This window comes from Carex rostrata, chromosome 5 (genome assembly GCF_964058835.1).
Source record: "Carex rostrata chromosome 5, lpCarRost1.2, whole genome shotgun sequence".
Taxonomy (NCBI): domain Eukaryota; kingdom Viridiplantae; phylum Streptophyta; class Magnoliopsida; order Poales; family Cyperaceae; genus Carex; species Carex rostrata.
This window is the reverse complement of record NC_135922.1, coordinates 8,661,162-8,686,709: the sequence shown is the minus strand read 5'-3', so window position 1 is coordinate 8,686,709 and position 25,548 is coordinate 8,661,162. Positions and strand designations below refer to the sequence as shown.

The 25,548-nt window shown below is 31.5% G+C and overlaps 3 protein-coding genes and 1 long non-coding RNA gene across 4 annotated transcripts; all 4 read right to left on the bottom strand.

Annotated features, from left to right (window-relative positions):
- Positions 1-998: 998 nt before the first annotated feature.
- LOC144554112 (uncharacterized) lies at positions 999-3,005 on the bottom strand. The gene is made up of 3 exons (XR_013511538.1): positions 2,939-3,005; positions 2,415-2,732; positions 999-1,727 (listed from the first exon to the last, which is right to left on the bottom strand). It is a non-coding gene; the product is annotated as an uncharacterized LOC144554112 (long non-coding RNA).
- A 12,364-nt stretch (positions 3,006-15,369) lies between these two features.
- LOC144554111 (putative mannose-1-phosphate guanylyltransferase 1) lies at positions 15,370-18,062 on the bottom strand. Its single transcript, XM_078302358.1, has 5 exons — positions 18,027-18,062; positions 17,363-17,482; positions 17,221-17,283; positions 16,902-17,141; positions 15,370-16,367 (listed from the first exon to the last, which is right to left on the bottom strand). Exons 2-5 carry the CDS (start codon positions 17,471-17,473, stop codon positions 15,696-15,698), a joined length of 1,086 nt encoding a protein of 361 aa, XP_078158484.1. The 5' UTR covers positions 17,474-17,482; positions 18,027-18,062; the 3' UTR covers positions 15,370-15,695.
- Positions 18,063-21,599: 3,537 nt separating this feature from the next.
- LOC144553710 (uncharacterized) lies at positions 21,600-22,461 on the bottom strand. Its single transcript, XM_078301916.1, has 2 exons — positions 21,903-22,461; positions 21,600-21,831 (listed from the first exon to the last, which is right to left on the bottom strand). Exons 1-2 carry the CDS (start codon positions 22,450-22,452, stop codon positions 21,644-21,646), a joined length of 738 nt encoding a protein of 245 aa, XP_078158042.1. The 5' UTR covers positions 22,453-22,461; the 3' UTR covers positions 21,600-21,643.
- Positions 22,462-23,019: 558 nt separating this feature from the next.
- On the bottom strand, positions 23,020-24,752 carry LOC144553809 (uncharacterized). The gene is made up of 3 exons (XM_078302002.1): positions 24,548-24,752; positions 23,077-24,184; positions 23,020-23,044 (listed from the first exon to the last, which is right to left on the bottom strand). Exons 2-3 carry the CDS (start codon positions 23,871-23,873, stop codon positions 23,020-23,022), a joined length of 822 nt encoding a protein of 273 aa, XP_078158128.1. The 5' UTR covers positions 23,874-24,184; positions 24,548-24,752.
- Between the last annotated feature and the right edge of the window lie 796 nt (positions 24,753-25,548).

The window sequence follows — 25,548 nt, the reverse complement described above, 5'->3', positions numbered from 1 at the left end:
ATTTATTAACCTTCTAATTTTGACCGCTTGACTTTATACTAAATTAATTCGAATGTTTAAAATTTTCACATGTAGACGCATCACTCGTAAGATAGATGAGTTTCAACGGTTTGAATTCGTCATTTGAACCCGATTTAACGTGTTTTAGAATTGAGTTCATTAAGAAGCTTGATGAACATAAGGACACCCTAGTTCTACTCGTCATACTGCACCTCCATATTGGAATTAGTCCAAAACAATATTTAAAAAACAACTGTTTATCATCAATTGAAAAAACAATATTTGAACATACAACAGTTTATCATCTATTAAATGAAAAAAATATTTAAAAAGTGTTATAAATCAAAATTTATATGGTTTATATATATAAATGTTCATTCATCTTCATCTTTCCACTACTTGTTTATTCCAACGTCTCTCACGCCATGATCGATCTATTTATTTGTGGAATTTAATTGATATGACTTTCCATGTACTTATAAATAGAGATTATGTAAACTTGTATGTGATAGAAGACACACAGAAGAAGAGAATAAATATTATTCTGCTATTTCTCTCTCTATATTTTTCTTGTTATTTATTTTAATTTTGTTGTAACTTTATTCAATTTTACAAAATGTTATCAACAGGACTTGCTAAAAAAAGTTGCAAACTTATTCTATAAGTAATTTCAATTTCATTTAAACTTTTGGTTATATTTATAAGTTATATTTTGTTTGAATTTGTAAGAATTATTCTCTGAAGAAGTGAATAATAGAATAATAACTTAGTTATTAGTCAAAATGAAAAGTATATATATCAAGAACTTGAAGTTACCAAAGAGAATAATAAGAATAATAACTTGAATTTTTTCGCATTTGACTCCCTATGGTGTTTGCAAAAACGTTGAAACAAATCAAGCGCTGAACTAAATTCCAAGAATATTTTTCATATATAGTGATACATCATACATGGTTGTATAACTTGTAGTGAAAAGTTTTTTCAAAAGGAATAAGTACGTACGTACGGCTATAGTAAACACGAAACATATATAATATAGTGATACATCAAATCACACCAAATAGCCAAAATAACGACCAAGACAACCATTTATTGTGATTTCTTCGCTTCTACTTTATTTTCTTCTGTTTGCTTACCATTTCCTGCTGGATCTACGGATGGCGCTTTTCTTCTGTTTACCCCGAAATTGTTGCTTTCATCCTTCTGTTGGCCGTCAGTGTTCATTTCGTCGGGGATTGTAAATTTTTCTTTCCTTTCGTTCTTTGGCGGCAGCGCTTTGGGTTTGGGTGGCGGCGCTTCGGGTTGAATTGGGCAGCGGCGCTTTGGGTTGCTCTTTGGGTTGGGTGGCGGCGCTTGGGGTTTGGGTGGCGGTGCTTCGGGTTTGGGCAGCGGCGCTTTGGGTGGCTCTTTGAGCAGCTCATACAACTTTCGGTTAATTGCTGGCTCAATGAACTTTCGCACAATGATGTCTAAAAGTGACATGCAGCAGTGTTTCTATGAGTGCCAAGACATGAAAAGCATTTAAAGCAAAGTTCCGAGTCGCCATACTTTTCCCTTCGATTGTACTTGGGCCGAAATCCTGTGAAACTAGTCGCATTATGGAGAGAACAGCACATATTATGGCAGAGACGAGCTTGCACCAGTCGGAGAGCTCATTGATGAAACCAATCGGAAGCCTCAATCATTTTATGTTGACCCACACGGACTTCGTACTATAATATTTAACCCTGAAATTTTTTACAAGAAAAATTAATGAGTGATTTGTAATTGGTTGGGCTATAATGATTTGAAAGTAGAATCTCTTTTGTTTTTAAAATTAAAATAGTCGATCCAAAACTTTCAACATGATCTTCAGTTTAAAATGCGACCGAGGACCGAATTTTATATATTTTCAGAATTTTTTACTAGAATTTTTGAAAATTAATTTTTGAATAATTGATTTCTAAATATATTTATATATATCACTTTTGTATGATTTAAATCGACTGTTTAGACTTTCAATTCAATGATTAAAAGTCGAATGCACAAGTGGTTTTATACAATATTATAATGTTTTGTAACTCATTTCCTCTCGAATTCGTATCTGAGATATCTCAAACTTTGCGTGACTTTATAAAAAATCCCAACCATTTAAATACGCTATGCACGAATCTCAAAGTACTCATAATACTGACCCCGACATCACCCCGAATAGGCACCGGACACGTGGGTCACGCAAAAGTTGAGATATCTCAGAGGATACGCACTCTCTCCTCTCTCTCTCTCTCTCTCTATATTTTTTTGAAAATCTTCACAGAAGCTGCGAAGTCGTGAGGGGGAATCGAACTCTAAAACTTTTTCCTAACCAATTGTACTACCTCTCCTTTCTCTTCTCTCTCTCTATATATAAAAACTTTTAGAACTAATTATTATACCAAGGGACTTTGACTGCGGGGCTGAAAGTTATCACATGGCGGAAAGATATGAAGATAAAGATGAGCATGATGAGGATGCAATCCTTTGTTTCCACGGTGGTGAAGAAGATCCCACCCTGCATCAGCATCATCGCCCACCAACTCGCCGCCATTGCCATCCAGGTGGCTCCCGTCTCAAGTAGGCATGCTATTTCGACCACCTTAAGATTATCAATTTTACGGTTTTCCGGTTCAGGGGTGGTGCTTTTGGGATGCACGTTGATGCTGATGCTTACTGGTTCCTCGGTGACGGTGATGCCTTCGTCATTCATTCTGCAACTATATATATTTCAGTCAATTATTATCTCTCAACCCATCCAAAATTTTAATTTCATTGTCTAGATGGAATAACACTTACGTTATATTAACTATGTTCTATCTAAAATTGCAAAGTCTCTATGAAACAGTACTAGGATTTTGTTTCTTTAGCATATATAACGAAAGATAACTTCAAAAAAAAAAGTATAGAATGAAGAAGAGTTCACCTAGAGAAGAAAGGGTAGTCCGATCAGAGCAGAGAATATATAAGAGGAGGAGATGAGATGAAGAGGAGGATATGCGATAAATTCCTATTTTCTACGTGTTCCGAGCAGTGCAATTTATAAATTGGGGAGCAGGAGAGACTGGGAGTCAACTCCACTGATAAAAAAGAATCTTCTGATTTAATGAATCTTAACCGTTCGATCTGTACTAATATTGAATGGTGCCCTTTGATATAAACAGGTGTCCGATTGACTCCGTTTAAAATCAAACGGCTCAAATTCATTAACTCAAAATATTCCTTTTTGAGTTGATGTAGAGGATACGCGTTCATACTTTTTGTTCAACTATCAATGTCACGGAGCTGTAATCTTTCTATTACGAGGAAGGTTCCAATACCTTTTAGAGATAGCGCGTACCTCAAATGGATCTAGTGCATGTAAATTAGACAACAAATGCCTCAACAACAGGAGGAAAAAAGCAACTGAATATTAGCCGCAATTTAATTATCTTTCTACGAAACTTTCACAGAATATATCTTTATTGCTAAAGTACACATTAGTCTGACAAAATAAAACTAGAATGACATTTTTAACGTGTTACAATATTCAGAATATCCTGCATGGCAAGAATAACTGAATTAGCGACGAAAGAACGAAAATTTCACTTCCTAAAAAATCTCTAATTAAATATCAGATCTCCAACTGAACATAGTTCCATTTGCACAACATATAATTATATGATTTTCTACCAAATCTATAATATTGGTTAAAGCCTAGAACTTATATCAATATGTAAATAAAGTTAAATGTATTTAATAACTTCATATTTAAATGTACTATAGCCTATGAGTAGATCAACTTACATAAGATATTATAGCCAATTTAATTTAATAATATGAGTAGATCAACTTACATAAAGTTAATTAATTTAATTTCAATATATATATATATAGTTATTGAAATATAATATAGCCTATAGCCTATGAAATAAAGTTAAGTGTACTATAGCCTCCCCCTTTTGTAAGTAGATCAACTTTATACATATAGTATTTCAATAAAAAAAAAAAAAAACTTTATACATAATACCATAGCCTCACCCTTTTGTAAGTAGATCAACTTTATACATAGTACCATAGCCTCCCCCTTTTGGATTTAGTGCAAAATGGGCCGGGCTGGGCCTATATTTTGAAGAAGCTAATTTTCTAATGGCTTGTCAAAATATAATATCGCCTGTTAAATGGACAAAGTTTTGATAATTTCTGCAATCACTAGCTGTAATGATATTGCAAATTTTTCATAATATATATATATATATATATATGAGGAGGGATCAAGTTACAACAATTTTTGAGTTACAACAACTATTTTTTACATTTTCAAAGTCCAAATCGTCGATCCAAACCGTTAGATGTGATCTCTACAATAAAATGTGTTTGGAGACCAAATTTTACATTTTTTTGAATTTTTTTTACTATTTATTAAGATGGGTACAAAATTCAATGGTATGAATTTGACTAGTTTTTGTACCCATCTTAATAAATAGTAAAAAAATTCAAAAAAAATGTAAAATTTGGTCTCCAAGCACATTTTATTGAAGAGATCACATCTAACAGTTTGGATCGACAATTTGGACTTTCAAAATATAGAAAATACTTGTTGTAACTTGATTCCTCATATATATATATATATATAGAGGTTGGCTACTCTACTTACATAAGCATATGAGATGCTTATAACTCATATTTTCATTTTCAAAATCCAAAAAGTTGATCTGAACCGTTATATGTGATCTCTATATTGAAATGTACTTGGAGACCAAATTTTACATTTTTCTGAATTTTTTAACTATTTATTAAGTCACTTTGAAAATCGTTGATTCAACGGTGGCTTAACAAAACAGTAAAATCAGAAGCCACCGTTTGATCAGCGATTTTCAAAATGGCTTAATAAATAGTAAAAAAAATCAGAAAAATATAAAATTTGGTCTCCAAGCACATTTCAATATAGATATCACATCTAATGGTTCAGATCGACTTTTTAAATGAGTTATAAGCATATACCATATTATATGCTTATGTAAGTAGAGTAGTCAACCTATATATATATATATATATATATATATATAGAGTTAGGCTGGGTGCTATGGATAGCATAGTGGCCTCTATGCTACGGCTCAATATTCGAGTTTTCAAAATCCAAACGGTCGATCCGAACCGTTCATCTTATTCTCCATATTAATATCTGCTTGGAGACTAAATTTTACATTTTTCTGAATTTTTTTACTATTTATTAAGTATTTTACAAAATTGTTGATCCAACGGTGGCTGCACAAAACAGTAAAACCATTGGATTAGCGATTTTCAAAGTGGCTTAATAAATAGTAAAAAAATTCAGAAAATTATAAAATTTGGTCTCCAAGCAGATATTAATATGGAGAATAAGATGAACGGTTCGGATCAACCGTTTGGATTTTGAAAACTCGAATATTGAGCCGTAGCATAGAGGCCACTATGCTATCCATAGCACCATAGCCTAACTCTATATATATATATATATATATATATATATATATATATATATATATATATATATATATATTTTGACATGTAGGTAGGGAAATTTTTTATTCATAGAAATTGAAAAAAAGGTAGAGAGAGAAACAGAAAGAGTACAGTATTTGTTATATTGATAGAAAGATCGGTACAGATTCTACCGATCTAAAAAATCAGAACACTTAGGATAGGCAGAATTCCTACCCATCCTAACTTTTCTTGGATTTTCTGTGACACCGTCTTCAAAACAGGAATAGCAACAGATCAATTCTTGATCTTCTCAGGCACCGTCTTCACAGAAGATCCGAGATAAGTTAGGATGGGTAGGAATTCTGCCTATCCTAAGTGTTCTGATTTTTTAGATCGGTAGAATCTGTACCGATCTTTCTATCAATATAATAAATACTATACTCTTTCTGTTTCTCTCTCTATCTTTTTCTGAATTTCTATGAATTAAAAATTTCCTGTAGGTAGTCTAATGATCGCCGGAATGACATATGCATGCATCTCTGACATTCACTGTTGACGGGTGAGGCTGGATCTTCATTGATTTGAATGAGTTGTTGGCTCTAGATTTGGATTGGTATATATGCTGGTACAAAACCTTTAGTACCATGTTTGGATTTGACTTGAGGTTTAGTGATAAAGAAATCAAAAGAAAAGTTGAAATTAGGGATTGAAACTATAAAAAAAAATGAATAAGTTTTTAAATTAGTTGTTCACTTGCGCATTATTTATGTTAAGTTTCTACTTAAATAAATTTTGTAGCTATTAAATTTATTCAATAATCGAATAATGAAGCTATCTTTTTTTATGTTAAGTGGGTATCAAGGAATACAACAGTTTGTACTACAACGTACAAATCTCAAATTACATATACTTATTTTAATTGTATACTAGCCACTAGTGGAAAAACAGAAATCAGGATCGGCCTATCTGGATCGGTTATATGGACACCCGATCCTAATAAGTATCTGGATCGGTTTATTTAAAAAAACCGATCCTAAAAACTATTCAGATCGGTTTTTAGTAACTGATCCTAGTTTATTACTATTAGGATCGGTTTTTTGTGGAAACGGATCCTGATACTATCAGGATCGGTTTTATTTTAGAACCGATCCTAATAGTTCAATCATTTGGATCAGTTTTTAGTAAAAACCGATCCTGATAGTATCAGGATCCGTTTCCAACAAAAACCGATCCTGATAATTAAAATATCTCAAATAAATCTTATTAATTGAAATATATCATAAAATAGCATCTGGATTGGGTCTATACATAATAACCGATCCAGATAACTTAAATACATCTAACAAATTAAAATATATCAGAAAATAGCATCTGGATCGGTTTTTAGCAATAAAACCGATCCAGATACTATCAGGAACGGTTTTATTGCTAAAAACCGTTCTTGATAATTTTTATTTTTATTTTTTTATTTTATTTTATTTTATTTTATTTTATTTTATTTTATTTTTTTTAAGGTAGCATGGTAAAACCTGGCCAGCTTTCAAGTACGTTTTTTTTTTTTAAAGAGGTTTATAATTGAATTAATTTCTTTAAAGAGGTCAAATTAAAGATATTTCATTCCCTATGTACATCCTATATATGAACCGTCCGATAAAATTCGAATCAATATGGTCTTGGTCTAACCATATATATTTTGTTATCTCAGGTAATATGAATTCGTTTCCATTTGTTCATGACATCAATTAAGCAATTAATTTTATGGTATTAATTTATAAATAACAAATAAATAATTAAACAAACAATTATACAAACACAAACAAGTTGTTTATTTTTTTTAAATAATCTCTGGTTATATATATATTTCTCAGATAACTTAAGTACATATAACAAATGAAATATATATCAGAAAATAGCATCTGGATCGGTTTTTAGCAATAAAACCGATCCAGATACTATCAGGAACGGTTTTATTGCTAAAAACCGTTCTTGATAATTTTTTTTTTTTTTTTTTTTTTTTTTTTTTTAAGGTAGCATTGTAAAACCTGGCCAGCTTTCAAGTATGTTTTTTTTTTAAAAGAGGTTTATAATTGAATTAATTTCTTTAAAGAGGTCAAATTAAAGATATTTCATTCCCTATGTACATCCTAGATATGAACCGTCTGATCAAATTCGAATCAATATGGTCTTGGTCTAACCATATATATTTTGTTATCTCAGGTAATATGAATTCGTTTCCATTTGTTCATGACATCAATTAAGCAATTAATTTTATGGTATTAATTTATAAATAACAAATAAATAATTAAACAAACAATTATACAAACACAAACAAGTTGTTTATTTTTTTTAAATAATCTCTGGTTATATATATATTTCTCAGATAACTTAAATACATCTAACAAATGAAATATATATCAGAAAATAGCATCAGGATCGGTTTTTAGCAATAAAACCGATCCAGATACTATCAGGAACGGTTTTATTGCTAAATACCGTTCTTGATAATTTTTTTTTTTTTTTTTTAAGAACAACTTTGAAAATAAAATAGTATTAGAATCAGTTATTTCAAATAACCAATTCTAATACTATTTTTTTGTATATGGCATATGGTTCAATTATATGGTTGTTGTATATGTAATTAGTGTGGTGATTAATAGAATATATATATGGTTGTTGTATATGGCATATGGTTCAATTATAAATTTTTTTTGATGAAAATTAATGTAATTTATATTATTAAAATTTATGTGATAATATAATTAGTTATTTCACATTGATATTTCATTTTGAAGTCATTTTGACTATTGAATTTTTTTATACAATCATGCATGATGCATCAATGACTTGTGCCATATAATAATATACATAGGACTTGAACCCTTGTTGTGTGGGGTTGTGAAGGAACGAATACGAATATTAGCATTTGGTCGATCGAAACCGTTAAAATGAAAGAATGTCATATTGATTTTACCATTATAAAATTTGATACAATTCGGGATTCCTGTACTAGTTCATCAAAGCAAAACAATATAGCAACATCGCACGGCCGTAAATAATTTACGTTGGATCAAAACTTACAGTTGTCGGGCCTTCGGCACTTTTACGTTATTAATGTTCCATGTTATATCTTGATCATTTTAAAAATTATTACATGTCATTTAATTACAGACCCACCGTTGGATGATCATGCAGAAATGAACGGTCTGCATTCCATTTAACAATTTGATGCCATTAATAATAATAAAATTGTACAAAATTGATCATAGTAGAGTTGATTTGGCCATACAAACACAAATAAATAAATTTGATATTTTTCACATTTTTCTTAATATTTATCTGTGTACATGCATTACCAACAGAAAAGAAAATAAATGGTAGCCGTTTGATGGTTGATAGACCATCAATATGAGTGGGGTTTACCGCAGTGATCTTTCTTATATATAGTATCAGGATCGGTTTTTTATAAAAAACCGATCCTGATACTATTTTTTTTCAAAGTTGGTTCTGCAGCAAAAAAAAAAAAAAAAAAAATTATCAAGAACGGTTTTTAGCAATAAAACCGTTCCTGATAGTATCTGGATCGGTTTTTTATAAAAAACCGATCCTGATTTTTTTTTTTTTTTTTTGCAGAACCCATTTTGAAAAAAAAATTTATCAAGATCGGTTTTTATATAAAAAACCGATCCTGATACTATTTTTTTCAAAGTTAGTCCCGCCAAAAAAAATTAGTATTAGGATCGGTTTTTTATAAAAAACCGATCCTGATACTATTAGGATCGGTTTTTTATAAACAACCGATCCTAATGATAACTCCCTATATAACCTGCTTAGGGTTCTTCTTATTTTCATTCCGCGCCTCTCATTTTCAACTTAGCGTCTCTCTCACTGTCTCCGTCTCTCCCTCTGTACTCTTTGTGTCTCTCTCTCTGTCTCCGTCTCTCCCTCTCCTCCGTGTCTCTCTCTCTCTTTCTCTCCGTCTCTTCCTCTCAAAGCCGAGCCTCTCGCACCTCCGGCTCGGCCGATCAACTATTACGGTATTAACTTTATATAATTTTCTCATTATTATGCTTTAAAAACACATTTTTTTGTATTTTTTATTGTAAAATGTTTTTCCATCTAATTGTTACATTTGTTTTTATTTTTAGGATCTTTTTTAATCTCAAGTGATGTGATTGCAAAAGAGGTAATTATTGATTTTTTTATTGTTGTGCTTTACATTAATTGCATAAATGTGTGTTAATTGAAGAAATAGCTCAATTAGTCACTTGTATGTTTGTTAATTAATTTTTTTTGGATTTAAATTTCTTGTTATAATATGTAATGCTTCACAAAACTTTGTATGAACATGAATTTTTTGTAATAATTTAAGATGTGTATGATATTTAATTTATGATGTGTATATGATATTTGATTATTGTTTCTTACTGTGCAAAAAAAAATATATTTAGGATGCTGGCCAGCAAAATATATATGGAAGCTGGTCAAATAAATAAAAATATTTTATTTAGCTTCAATAAAACATCAGGATCGGTTATTTTAAACAACCGATCCAGATTACTACTATTATGATCGGTTATTTTTTTAAAAACCGATCCAGATTTCAGATCCTCATTCCAACAAAAAAAAAAAGTATCAGGATCGGTTTTATATAAAAACTGATCTTGATAGTTCGTATCTGGATCGGTTTTTATTTAAAAATTGATCTAGATATGAAATTTTTAATAAAAAAAAATATTCGAAAATATTATCAAGAACGGTTTTTATATAAAAACTGATCTTAATAGTTCCTATCTGGATCGGTTTTTATTCAAAAACTGATCTAGATATGAAATTTTTAATAAAAGAAAATATTCGAAAATATTATCAAGAACGGTTTTTATATAAAAACTGATCTTAATAGTTCCTTTCTGGATCGGTTTTTATTCAAAAACTGATCTAGATATGAAATTTTTAATAAAAAAAAATATTCGAAAATATTATCAAGAACGGTTTTTATATAAAAACTGATCTTAATAGTTCCTATCTGGATCGGTTTTTATTCAAAAACTGATCTAGATATGAAATTTTTAATAAAAAAAAATATTCGAAAATATTATCAAGAACGGTTTTTATATAAAAACTGATCTTAATAGTTCCTATCTGGATCGGTTTTTATTCAAAAACTGATCTAGATATGAAATTTTTAATAAAAAAAAATATTCGAAAATATTATCAAGAACGGTTTTTATATTAAAACTGATCTTAATAGTTCCTATCTGGAGCGGTTCGTATTCTAAAACGGATCTAGATAACTACTATTAAGATCGGTTTTATGAAAAAACCGATCCTATTAGTTTCTATTTGGAACGGTTCTTTAAAAAATATAAAACCGATCCTGATAGTATCAGTATCGCCTTCATCAGGATCGGTTGGATTCCGTTACTGATATGTGTATATAACCGGTCCTGATTCCATATTTTCCACTAGTGAGCTCTCGCTAAATTAGACTGTTTTGTAGAGTTAGAATTCATAGGTTTATCCGACCTTTACAGTTCTTTACATATACCTTAATTAGGTCTTTTGTGTATGAAAAATGTGTTTTTTTTTAAGTTTGTGTTAATTATTATGAGTGTTTGCAACTGTTAAAGATATTACCTGGCATGTCAGAATTAATTAATCACTAATGATTTCAAAGTTTTCATTTTTGAGTACTAATGACTCCCAAAAAAAACTTAATTACCTCATACATATAATCAGAGAGATTTCTTAAAATATTTTTAAAAAATTGTTTCAGTAAGTTAAAATTTTTCCCTTAATTATGAGGTATTAAATATTCTATATTTGCTTAATTAAGGGTATTTCTTTTTTATTTTAGTAGCACGCGTTGCTTTGAGCCCATTTATATAATATGTAAAAATATTTGTCAAAACTGATTAATATAAATCGGTACAATTATCTATAACATCCTAAAATCAAATTTAAAATATACAACATCCATTTGTTGGTTTGTGTCAAGTATATTTCAAAATTATGAGGATTTTCACATAATGCTTATAAATGTATAAATTTGTGCAAAATATTATATTGAATAGAAAATTGAGTTTTTATTGGAAAAAGTAAATGAGTGGAGGGAAAGAGAAGAGGAAGAAAAAGATAATATGATTCAGAGTCCTCAAGGAAATTTGTCAAAATTATTATCAGAAGAAATTTTGATTTAATTTTTAAAATTTAGTTTTATTTTTTTCATAAAATTAACCATCATATAATGATTAGGCATAACTCAAAGTTCGAATTTGTACAAAATATTATACATTATATCCAAAGGTAATAAATTAAGAATCATCCTAAAGACCTTTTTTATTTTCAAAGATTCTACTTCAGCCACCAAATTCATTTCAAATTTGCATCATTTTATAAATGTGACTAATTCATGCATATTGAATTGTCTCTTGATCGCTAGCTCATGATATGCATGTTTCGCTATATATTGTCGATCCTTTCAAATAAGAACTACAAAATTATCATTTTAACTGGTATTACACTTGCACAATTTAATAAAAAACAATAAAGAAAATGCAATAGTTCTGTTTTTTTCACAATATTTAATAAATACTTATTACATAAAGTGACTAAAAGATATTGGAGTATATCAAACAATATAACATATTGAAAGCACTGGATATATAAATATATATAGGAATCTTTTTAATTTATAATTTCACAATTAATAATTATATGTGAAAATAACAATAATAACACTATATTTCCATAAAGCAATGAAACCGCGTTCTTCAACCTATAATTGTTTATTATCTTCCACATTTATAAAAACATATTCTAAGAAATGTGAATTGAGTCTTAGTTGAGAAGGATTATTCAGGAATTTGAAAAAATAATACATTTTCACAATAAATTAAAGAAAAAATTATTACTATAATTTGCTTTGAACACCACTCTCAATATCTGAGATATAAACTCTGAGAGTTCTTTTTATAGTTATCAAATATTACTATTCACTATTTAATTATTTCTTATATTTAGTTTGATGTAAGCACTTAGAGGTCTATGTTGTTCGATCAGTATACTAATATGCTACACAATGCGGGAACGCCGTAAACACATATCTTTAAAATATTATAAAACCTCCTATAGTAGTGGATGTTACGATCACAGAGTAAATAAACATATATTGTTAATGAGATAAAATTAAGATATCGTGATTGTTATACTAAAATAATGATCTGGCAGGAAGGATAGATATATATACAAAGATAATTGCTAGAAAAAGTAGCGACATAATAATAAAAAATACAAAGAATATAGGTCATTAACATTTAATAATTAAAAGACTATTTTTTGTCATTTATTATGATTTAAATGACTTTTATTTGTTTTTACAAGTAATTTTTTTTAAATATTAAATATGATAAATTGTAGAATCATTTGTTGGATTTTCATTAAAAAAAAGTGTTTTTAGTGGGACATGTAAAATTCTATTTTATCACTAAAAATTGCATAATTATTAATAAATATTTTATCATGATAATGTTTACAGATTCATAGATTTTTTTTTTAATAAACACATATTAGAATGATCGTAACAAATCAACAACTTTAACTTGATTTGGATAATACATAGGTTAATAAACACATAGCTTAAAAGAATTAAACTAGAATTATACTATGTTTTGTATATTATGTGAGTTCTAATTTTGGGCTAGGATTTTCTCCTTCCATATTCAAGTTATTTAATGCGTTAGCTTTATATCTTTTTATTTATTGCCACACTATCAGTCTATCATGTTTTGGTTTCTCAGCACAATGTGATCTGTGCTGTACATTTCTATGTTCTATATAATAGGATTAAATTTTTTTTTTCTGACATTTTACTTGTTAAGAATGTGATTCTCAACAAAGGTTTATCACATAAAAATAACCAACCAAAGAATGGGTAAATTTGTTTAACAGAGCAGTTTTTACTTCCTGCAACGCACGAACCATATGCAGCATTGTTTTGATTATATAGTCTGTGCACTGCATGAAATCAAAACTGCTCTGTGAAACCTTTACCCCAAAGAATAGGAACAGAAGAACATAAAATATGGCCTATAAGAAAAGGAAATAGGAAAGGTTATTGATCGCTAAGAGGTAACTGATTGAGAATTTGAGAGAAAAAAAATGAAATTGTTGACAATTATAAATATTGTCTTCTCTGTCTTTTATTAAAAAAAAAAATCAGAAAATCGAAATACAATTGTTGAATAAACAAAATTGAGTCATAAATATTAATAGGTAAGGAAGTGCCATGAAATTGTAATTCATTTAAGCTAAAATTAATATATATCCTGCAAAATGAAACTTTTAATAAAGAAAAATTCAATTTTACCTTAAAAAATTTCAGTTATTAGTAGGTAAGAAAGATGGCTGTGATGAGGCTAATTTTGTTCAATTTTAATTTCTAATTTCTAGTCCTCTATATTTTTGTGACACTTCAATTTTATTGCATGTTGAATTCTGTTAACAAAAGATGGATGTTGTTATTCATGAAAATGAATAGAAAAAACAGTTAATTTTATTTAAGAATTATATTATATTTTAATATTAAATACATATATTTTTTTTAAATAAGGAGAGATAATTATGACGTATAAATCATCAGATAAAGATAAATAAAGATATAAAAAAAACAAAATGGATGGATGAGAATATAGAATGAATGACGTATAAGTCATTCAATAAAAAAGAAAAGAAATAAGGATATAAAAACAAATCGAACAGATGAGAAATAAATGACATGACATGACATAGTTAAAAAAAAAAAATCAAAAACTTAATCTCCTTCATGTATTATAAGTTATTTTTTATTTGTGTGTCTCAATATAGCACACACAAAAATAGTGGGCTAAGCGTGTTTGAATTTTCACACTTGTCATATTAAATAGTATGAAATACACAATTTTCTTGCTTCAACCTTTATTTAGCAACACTTTAATTGAAGCTAACGTGGATACACACCAAACACTACTCCAAGAGAAGACCAAATAATTGATTCCAAATCTCTGAATAATTAATTTTTTTTTGGAGTCTTAATATTATGACATCAATATTATTTCAGCCATCAGTGACAATGCAAAAGACTAGTTTGAACAATTTTAATTCGTTATTTCAAGCCTATTTAATAAATTTTGATAAAATTTTAAGTTAGTAGGATAAGTTTTGTTTGAATTTTGATCACTAATTAGGCTCCAAATCATAACATCACACTTGTCATATTAAATTAGTATGAAATACACAATTTCCTTTCTTGTAACCTTTATTTATTGACTCCATGCCACTTCCAACTTGAGGAATTCTTTTATTGCAGCTGATGTGGAAACAAACCAAACACTACTCTATGAGAAGGACAAATCATTTACTCCAAATCTCTGAAAAATTGTTATGCTTTTTATAGAGCCCAGTTACTATGACATCTGTGTTATTTCAACTGCAATACTTTAAAATTCATCAAATATATTTTAAAAAATGAATTCAATATGTTCAAACCGATTTACCTTACAAATGATGTATTTACATATAAAATTTATAAATTTTCGAATTCATTTCGTATGAAGTAGTCAAGACTTCTTTTTATGACATGTTTTGATGTTGCACCTGAACTGCATTTGATCCATTAAACATTTTTCCTTGTGTGGAGTTTGAAAAAAAAAAACACACACACACACACACTCAAGTCACTTTCTGTACTTTTATAGCACATATGATTAAATAAATTAATATCTAAAGCATTTGTTGAACAACTTGAAAAACAAGTCCTTGTCTCTTTCATCTATTCCAATTTTAGTTCCTCTCCAAATGCATACATGGTCCACCTCTATTCCACAAATGTCTCTTTCCTATGTAATTATTTCACAATTACTGAAAAAAATACACAAATTAGACCCAAAAATACTATTATTATTTTATTAATTCCAAGGGGTTCTTATTACAAAACTACATAAACCCAACAAAAAAAAAATGAAGATTAATATGAGAAAGAAAGAAAGGAAAAAAAATTAAAAAAATCAACATATTCTGTTCCACTGAACCACAAAAAACCAGATCAAATTCTGAACTTACTCTCTATCCACAAAACTTGAACCATAACATTAATTGCTACACATTTTCATAAATGCAACTTCAAACCAAACACTTTTCAACTCAACAACATACGCATTTGCATAACATATCACATGACATTATTATAGGACTTGAATTTAAACTCACATAACAATCTCAGGTTTCAAAATGCTAGATTTGATCTCCTTATGAGGCAGCACCACACCTCCATTACTATAAACCTCATCTCCGACATGCACGTCTTCACCTAAAATTGTCATATTTTCAATCCGGGCCCACTGACCCACTGTCGAATGCCACCCGATAATACTACTGGTAATACAAGCATGCTTTTTAATCCTTACACCTCTCATTAAAGTGCACCTAGCAAGTCTCACTCCGGGTTCAACCACACAACCGGGTCCCACTGCCACATCCGGCCCGATAAGGCACCCTTCTCCAATAACCGCACTCTCATGCACCAACACATTACCGACTATATTCACTCCCTTCGAAAGTTTAGATGGTGAATTTTTTCTAAGTGAGTCTAGGTATAGTGTTAGACCAGTGATGTAGTCTCTTGGTTGACCTATATCCATCCAAAAACCGGGAAGAACCATAGCGAACAATTTCTGATCGGTTGCGATTTTGGGGAAGATTTCCTTTTCAATTGAGGTGGGTTTGAGTTCGATTCGGTCTAAAACAGAGGGGTTTATGAGGTAAATTCCAGCGTTAATTTTGTTTCCCACGAACATTTTCGGCTTCTCTACAAAACGCTCAACTTTTCCGGTTTCTTCTTCCATAACCACCACACCATATTTTGATGGCTCATCAACCTATTATATGAAATTTTGAGGTTTTTAATTGATTGTTCAGATTGAAATAGTAATACTGATAATCAACCAATTCCTATACTTCATAAAACAGGGGGGAAATTCATGTATACCCCTCGAAAACCTCAAAATTATGTATTCCCCACTCTAAAGTTCATAATATCATATTTACCATTCTAAATTTCAAAAACTCACAAATTTACCCATTTTATTATTTTTTCTATTAAAACTAATTTTAAATTTAAAAAGTACCGATTTTACCCTTTATTAAGAAAAATAAAAAATATGTAGCACGTTCAAAAAAAATGTCAGTCTCCTAATTAATCGGTCACGAGGGCAAATGGGTCATTTCTCTACTTTTGATGTTTACACAAGCAAAGTGGTTGGGAATTCTAACCTGAAACTCCTACTAAAAACAAAAATACAAAGCTTCTTGCATTTAGAGGTTTGGTCACTTTAATTTCTTTAAAAATCAACACCTACTTCATACTTGAAACACTTCTCTGGTACGGAGAAATAGGCGGTTAAAATGTTTACCTTGGTTACCATAATTGTCGCCTCGCCACCATGGGACTTGTGAAATTGTATCAATTGGGAAAACGGGTATTCACTTATGACATCACTGTTTAGCACAAAAAATGGTTCGCCCGACCCGTCTGCAAGCACGTCTCTGGCCAGAGCGAGGGGCCCGGCAGTCCCCAGTGGCTCAGTCTCTTGTGAGCATGTTATTTTAATACCCAATTGATGTTCAAAATCCTTCAAGAAATTGAGCATCACCTAAAAATCAAATCACAAAATAATTTATTAGTTTCATTCATTGCATCTGGTAAACGAAAAAAAAGAATTTTTCACTAACCTCAGGTCGGTAATTTATTGCCAGCACGACCTCTGTCACACCTACATTTTTCAATGCTTCGATCTGAAAAATAAATAAAAATAATGTAAGCAAGTTATACAAATTTTGAAATAGCAAAATTGCTTGCAAAAGGAGGAAGTACCTGGTGCAAAATCATGGGTTTATTTGCAAAATCGACAAGCGGCTTAGGCATGCTAAGTGTAAGAGGCCTAAGGCGAGTACCGAATCCACCAACAAGGATTAAAGCCTTCATGGTTTATTCCTAATTTGATTCAATTAGAATACCACAGGTCAGAGTTTATATATAATCAGTGAATAATACTGAAATTCAACTCAATTTGAGGAGAAAGCAAAGGTAAAGGCATTATTTAAGGAGAAGAAAAAGGGTAAAGGCATGATATGTATGAGTGTAAATTGAGAAAGAGATAAGGATTCAATTGAAGTTGCTTGCTGAAGAAGCAAGAAATTACCGTTACAAAACCAATACCAGTATTGGTCACTGGTCAACTACTGAGAAAGTGTGTATCTTTTTTTGATAAGTGCAGTGCAGTGTAACACTACAAGTAAGGCTACACCAGAATCGCCACAATAGAACAAGATCTAAAAAGGGCACCTGCACCTCAAATTGATTGCTGAAGAAATCAAATTCAAAGTCTGGATCTTTACGATACTAATCCATCATCGTAAAAAGGAGAAAATCGACGAAAGGGTCTAAAATTCGTTGTACGAAACCATATTCAAATTACCCTGAGTAATAAATCCACTATGATTCGTGAAGCGAGAGAGAGAGAGAGCAAGTGTTGTACCTTGTTTCTTCACTCAAGTCGCCACAGAGAGAGGGATCGAGGCATGAAGAGATTTTCGCTTTTATAAATTTCATACGGTGGGAGATTGGAACTCAGTTTTCCTAAAGTAACTCAAATTTTGAATATGGATTTGGACCGTCCGATCTACTCAGACACGTCTACTAAAGGACCGTACATTCCATAAGATTCTGATTGGACGGTACCGATCTAAATTTAAAATTTAAGTTACTTTAGGGGATTTGACCAGGGAAATTGGGAGAAAAAAGAGATGACGTCATGGCGGAGGCCAAATATTACTTCTGGCTCGTCCAGTGATTTATCTAGCGCGAGTTTTAAAGACAAATCGGACGGCTCACTCTTAAGGTATAAGTAAAAAAAAAGTTCAAAAAATGAATGCACTAAAATTTAGTATAAAGTCAAGCGGTCAAAAAATGTTCAAAAAATAAATGCACTAAAACTAATTTATTAACCTTCTAATTTTGGCCGATTGACTTTATACTAAATTAATTCAAATGTTTAAAATTTTCACATGTAGACACATCACTCGTAAGATAGACGGGTTCCAACGGTTCGAATTCATCATTTGAAACCAATTTGATGGGTTTTAGAATTAAGCTTACCAAACACTTTGTTGAGCTTAAGATAGAACACCCTAGTTCTACTCTTTTAAATTTGTCAAGTTCCCATTTTACCTTATTAAGAAAAAAAGTGTATAATGTTTAAGAAAGATGTTAGTTTTCATGGAACAATGAATTATTTATCTACTTATGACGCATACACAATTACACACTGACATTTAGGAATATACTTGTGTAAACGTCAGAAGTAGAGAAATGACACATTTGCTCTCAGAATTCAATTAGAAGACTGGCATTTTTGTGAAATATGCTACATATTATTATTTTCATAATAATGAGTAAAATGGATACTTTACAAAATCAAAATGAGTTTTAATAGAAAATATAATATAATGGGTATATATGTGAGTTCTTTTAAATTTAGAAGGGTAAATATGATATTATGAACTTTAGAAAGGGGGAATACATAATTTCTATTTTTTGAGGGGTGTACATGAAAGTAATTGTAGAAGTGGACATAATGATTATAATTTAAATTATAGAGATCATAAAATGTAAGTTTCTTTTAAATAATAATTATATTAGTCTATTAAAGCATCTTCACTTAATCAAGTCACCTAAAAAGTAATTGTAGATATTGACATGATATTATAATTTTAATTGCATGAATTTAGAGCAATTATTAAATTAGTTCTTTCTTTTTGGAGAACAAATCAATCATCTATAAGCTAGCATTCTAAACTACCTACTAATATATATGACAAAGTAAATGGAACTTAACTTGTGACATGAGAAATATTTTTTTTATTGTTAAGAACAATATAAATTTGCCACTCAAAATGCTTCACATTTCAAATTGCATACTCAACCTATTATTTTAAATAATTTAACTTAGGGATATAATCCAAGTATGCATATTTTCTGTGTATCTATGCATAAGTGCCTGAATATATTTATACACTTGCATGTACTATCCACCTATTCTTTTAACTCTTAATTATTTGTATACATAATTTAAAAAAAAAAATATACTGTATTTATAAAATTTGCATTTGTATTAATTGAAAATAAAAAATACTTTTAGCTCATCAATATAACAATAAGGACCAGACACTTAATTTCTCAAAAAATTGCCAATAGAAATTTTATAACAATAATAATACAACATAGATGTTGATAAACAAACAAATAGTAAGAGTGAAGAATAATATCTTTTTGCCTTTGAAAAAGGTCAATGACATTTAATTTCTTTAATTAATTATTATTATTCAAGATCTGACCGACATTTTTATTTTTACCCAATTAAAAAAATATTTTAATAATAATAACCAAGGTTTAACAAAAATTTTAAAAATACCCAACCCGTGGAATTTTTCCACGGGTTGGAATTTTAATTCCCACCCGTGGAAGAATTCCACGGGCCCAACTTTTTTTTTTTTTTTTTTTTAAAACAGAAATTTGTATTTATTTTATATTTTTTATATTGAAATATTGGATATATTTCTTTGAAAATAGATGGAATACAATATAATTTGATTTATTAGAAAGACTGCAACAAATAACCCGGATCAATATTTTTCAGGTCGGATTTTTCGCGGCTGTAAGAAAAATTAATATATTTCTTTATGTGTTATTGGAAAAAAATAAAAATGCTTAGATTCCGAGTTATTGATCCCGGTTCAAAAGTCACTTCTATGTAATCTAGAAAATATTATGATCTTTCTAGTACATTTAATTTATTAAAAGTTATATCCATTTTGAAAAAAAACAAAAACTTTAATTTATTTAATGATTATTATTCAAAAATAATTCTCAAAATAGATAAAACTTTTAATAAATTAAATGTACTAGAAAGATCATAATATTTTCTAGATTACATAGAAGTGACTTTTGAACCGGGATCAATAACTCGGAATCTAAGCATTTTTATTTTTTTCCAATAACACATAAAGAAATATATTAATTTTTCTTACTGCCGCGAAAAATCTGACCTGAAAAATATTGATCCGGGTTATTTGTTGCAGTCTTTCTAATAAATCAAATTATATTGTATTCCATCTATTTTCAAAGAATATATCCAATATTTCTAATATTTCAATACAAAAAATAAAAAATAAATACAAATTTCTGTTTTAAAAAAAAAAAAAAAAGTTGGGCCCGTGGAATTTTTTCACGGGTGGGAATTAAAATTCCACAGGTTGGGTATTTTTAAAATTTTTGATAAACCTTGGTTATTATTATTAAAATAATTTTTTAATTGGGTAAAAATAAAAATGTCGGAAGATCTGACATCAAACATTAACTAAATTAAAATAATTAAAGTCCAATCTCTGTCATGAAAATGTAAAATAAATTAAAATAAAGTGCAAATGGGCAAAGGGTCCAAAATCCGGCCATTTTTATTAATATCCTGAAAAAAAAGAAAATTTTAAAAATAACCTTGTTCCTCATTTTTTTTTAAATATGCCCTGACCGCCTGGACCAGGGGCGGCCCAAAACACCAAGTGAGGCGCCCCAGGGCCCGGCGGCCCATACCCCAAGTGAGGCGCCACCCCCTGGGGCGCCCCATTAGTAATTTGGTTTTTTTTTTTTTTTTTTTGAGAAATCTTAGTATTTTGATTTGAATAATTTTGTTGAAAAAAGTGTTGGGTTTATGTATATGTGTATGTCAAAAAATAAAATATTATGTATATGTGTATGTGTATGCCAAAAAATATAATATTTGATATATTTACGAAGTGATGTCGTAAATTTTTATAACTTTAATTTTTATTTTTATTTCTTTGGTGAACTATATGTATAATATACACACATACACATACACACATGCACATACACATACACATACACATATACACATACATATATACACATACACATACAAAAAAACTCACACATACACATACACATACACATACACATACACATACACATACACATACACATACATATACATATACATACACACATACACATACACATACACATACACATACACATATACCAAATAAATCAATTCGCATAAGCAAAATAGCAAGTTTATCTGCCACCACGTCTGAATAAACCTAACAAACGACTAGTTCTTCTGGTACCAGTGGCAGGTGCGGCATTACTTGTAGAGGCTTGGCTACTAGATGATTGGCTTACAGGAGGAGGGGGTTGTGTTCTACCGGTTGCTTCAGCGACAACTCTGGCATTTTCTCTTTCGTTGTGTTCGTTTATTGCATCTAAATGTAACAATGCAATTCAGTTAGTAATATAATTAAAGCATAAATAAATTTTGTACAATTCTACGTACCTGCCCTGCGCCTGTCGGAAACAGAACGGCGAGCCCGATTTCCCGACGGTCGCCTACCACCCATCTCGTCCATGGTCATTACAATACGCTTGTGTCTCCTCCTTCCCTTTCTTATCCATCCTTCTGAAGGTAATATTCTATCTCCAACATATGTAGGCCACTCATGCTGATCAGGATAAGAATGGAAAGATCCACCCCAAGTGGAAGCAAGGTAATCGGTACGGTACATGTCAGCAACATAGTGATCCTCACAGTAGTTCCTCACTCGGCATACCGCCATCACGTGACTGCAGGGTATGTGACTTAGCTGGGGTCCTTGGCATGTACAGGTTACCGCCCTGGCATCTCCGAATTTAACCACGTACTTGCAAGCCCTCTTGACAAACGCCATAGTGCCGTCTGGTTTACGGGTGGTAGGAACGTACTCATTTGGATTTTGCACTTCGAATTCTGTTCCATCGTTACCCATCGGGATCACGGTCATGGTTGCACCTTTGTCTCTGTGTCGTCTTAGTTTCTCCTCCACCCTTGTTGAAAATGACTGGTTCATCCTTATTAATTCTGCGGCCTTAGCACGCCGTCCTCTTTACGAACAATTGCAAACTTCCCTTCCCCAATCACCCGTCTTCTTAAAAACTGCATAAAGAATCCCCAGTTCTCGCCGTCCTCTTTACGAACAATTGCAAACGCCAAAGGCAACAGCTGGTTCTCAGCATCATATGCGCATGCTATGAGTAGTCTCCCCTCGTAACGGCCAGACATGAAGCATGCATCAATGCTGATAACAGGTCTGATGTATGGCACAGCCTGGATACAAGGACCAAAAGCCCATGCTATGCCCTTGAATTGTTTAGCTCCCTCTATTAGTACACCGTCTTTATCAAAAAAAGGGCCATGCCATCGCTCATATACGGTGCCGACATTTGTACTTGCCATGGCCTGGAGCAATGGTGCCAGATAGCCATATGAGTCCTTCCAACTACCAAATATCCTGCAAATCGCAAGTTCACGACCTCTCCACAGCCTGTTGTATTTTGGGATTACATATTTGTATTTGTGTCTGACGGTCATAGCCACCGCCTTGATGCTCATCGATGGATCCAATTTAATGTCCTCCTCAATTGCATCGGCAATTAGTAATGCTGTCAGATTTGAATGGTCTGTCCTTGTGGACGCAGACTTGCATGTATGAGGTGGTTCGCACTTCTTAATCATCCATGCTTCCCCTGAACCCGCAGGGGTTGCAAAAAGGCGGAACTCGCAGTGCGGGTGAGTTGAACAAAGCACAACTAACCTTGTTCGGTCCCTTTTGTGTATTATACATTCCCAGTTGCCGTGAACATGAGTCTCATATATTTTCTTTACAAGCTCGTCTACGCTGGTATAAACTTGCCCTGCGGCAAGTTCTTTGTTGTATACAACACGAGGACCAAAGAAACTAATGTCTGCCTCTTCGAAAGCTGTGGTGTCGTTGAATGTGGCAACCGGATGCTTATTCCCCCGACCTCTAATCGGGAATTTTTCTGCCCTGGACAACCCTGCTACATTTGCATCACCATCTGATAAGTCATCATCTTCCCAAACCCCTTGGTATTCATCCCCCGTTTCCATTTCTCTTTCTGGTACGGCATCAATAGCATCAACATCAACATCAACATCATTTCGATTAACGGGTACCGGTCCTGACTCTGGCATAGTTGGAAATCTAGGGATTATGGGTGTCTGTCTGGGTGGTAGTGGTAACTCTTCAGTATTTTCTGGGGAGTTGTGGTACCCCTGGTTGTCATTACCGGGGCTGTGATACTCCTGGTGGTACCCCTGGTTGTCATAAGGGGATTGCTGGTGGTACTCCTGGTGGTCATAAGGGGAGTGCTGATGGTACCCCTGGTTGTCATAACCTGAAGGTCCAGCCCCAGCCGAACTTGAAGGTCCAGCCCTCGTGCGGGGAACCCTCTTCGAATATATGTCCATTACCGGGACCCCACAAGCTACAAATTGAGTATACACAACTCTCCACAAATTGGCATCTGTTATTGGAAACTTAACAAAGTAAGGTCTACCCCCCCCCCACGTGAGTTGTCAATCCGTGTAGCCAACTCTATTTCATACCTGTTGGGGTTTACAGATGTCTTTTCGTATATTAGCTGCTTCAGTTCCTCAAATGTGGTATTTTCATTAATCTCGAAGCCAAATGCGACTTCTTTCGTGTAATGCACGCCATCTTCATCCCTTTCTAGCTTGCCGCCGACATACAGTGCAACTAACATCTCTTCTTTAACAAACTACATTTTAAAAAAAAAATTTACAAGTATTACATGACATAATAATGGGTACATTAATAAATGACTAATTGAAAAATAAATAAACAAAATTAAAAAAAATTACAATTTTTCTACAGTAGGTGTACAGCAATTGCTACAGTAATTGTACAGTACGCTGCAGTAAATACCAACAATAATGTACAGTACGATACAGTACAGGTCAACAGTAAATGTACAGTACGCTACAGTAAATGTCAACAGTAATGTACAGTACGCTACGGTAAGTGCAACAGTAAATTTGGAACAGTAATTACTAATTATTATAATTATAATTACTAATTATTATAATTATAATTACTAATTATTATAATTAAAAAAACATACCTATTTTCCCCAGTTATCGCCTCCAGAGAAGGTCTGAGATCGGGAAGTGACAGAGGCAGAAAATGCGTTTAAATCACAGGACTAGTGGGGCGCCCCAGGGGGTGGCGCCTCACTTAAGGTATGGGCCGCCGGGCCCTGGGGCGCCTCACTAGCTGTTTTGGGCCGCCCCAGGCCCAGGCGGTCAGGGCATGTATGAAAAAAAATTAGAGAGAGGGGCATTTTTAAAATTTTCTATTTTTTTAAGAATATTAATAAAAATGGCCGTCCAAAATCTTAGGTGGCAATTGACTTGTTTAGACCAATAGGTCCACATTGAAGTAAGTAAAAGAAATTTAAAAAATTGAATAAACAAATGAGTAGAAGCAAATTGAGGAGAGAGAGAAGAGAACGTAAGAACTTTTTATTTTATTAGACAAATTACAAGTTTTATAATGATAAGAAAGATGGAAGGAATCATGCGGTTGAAGCAGATCGCAATCAAATAATGTAGTATAGTTCCTTTCATGCCATGTAAAAAAAAAAAATACATTAACATTACTTCAGAATTAACACAAGGGACAAAATGCATGGCAATGTTTCATGCAAAGTTTTAATATTCGTTTTATATACGGTATGCGGAAAGGCTCCGCATACTGCATATGCGGTATGCGGAAAGGCATCTCATACTGCATATGCGGTATGCGCCGCATATGTGAATTTTTATACAGACTTATATCTGCGGATTTTAAATGAGAATTTATAATATATATAAACAAATATACGGTAACATGTGGTATGAACCACTGTTAATATACTTAAACTGATATTTAATACTGTTAATATATACTCTAAATCGGTAATATGTGGTATAAACCACTGTTAATATACTATAAACCAATATTTTTATCGCTGTTAATGTACTCCAAACCGGTAATATGCTCTAAACTATATATTCGGACTGAATATAGATTTTCTATTTGAATTGCAACCGAATAAAAATATTCGACTGAATATTCAACCGA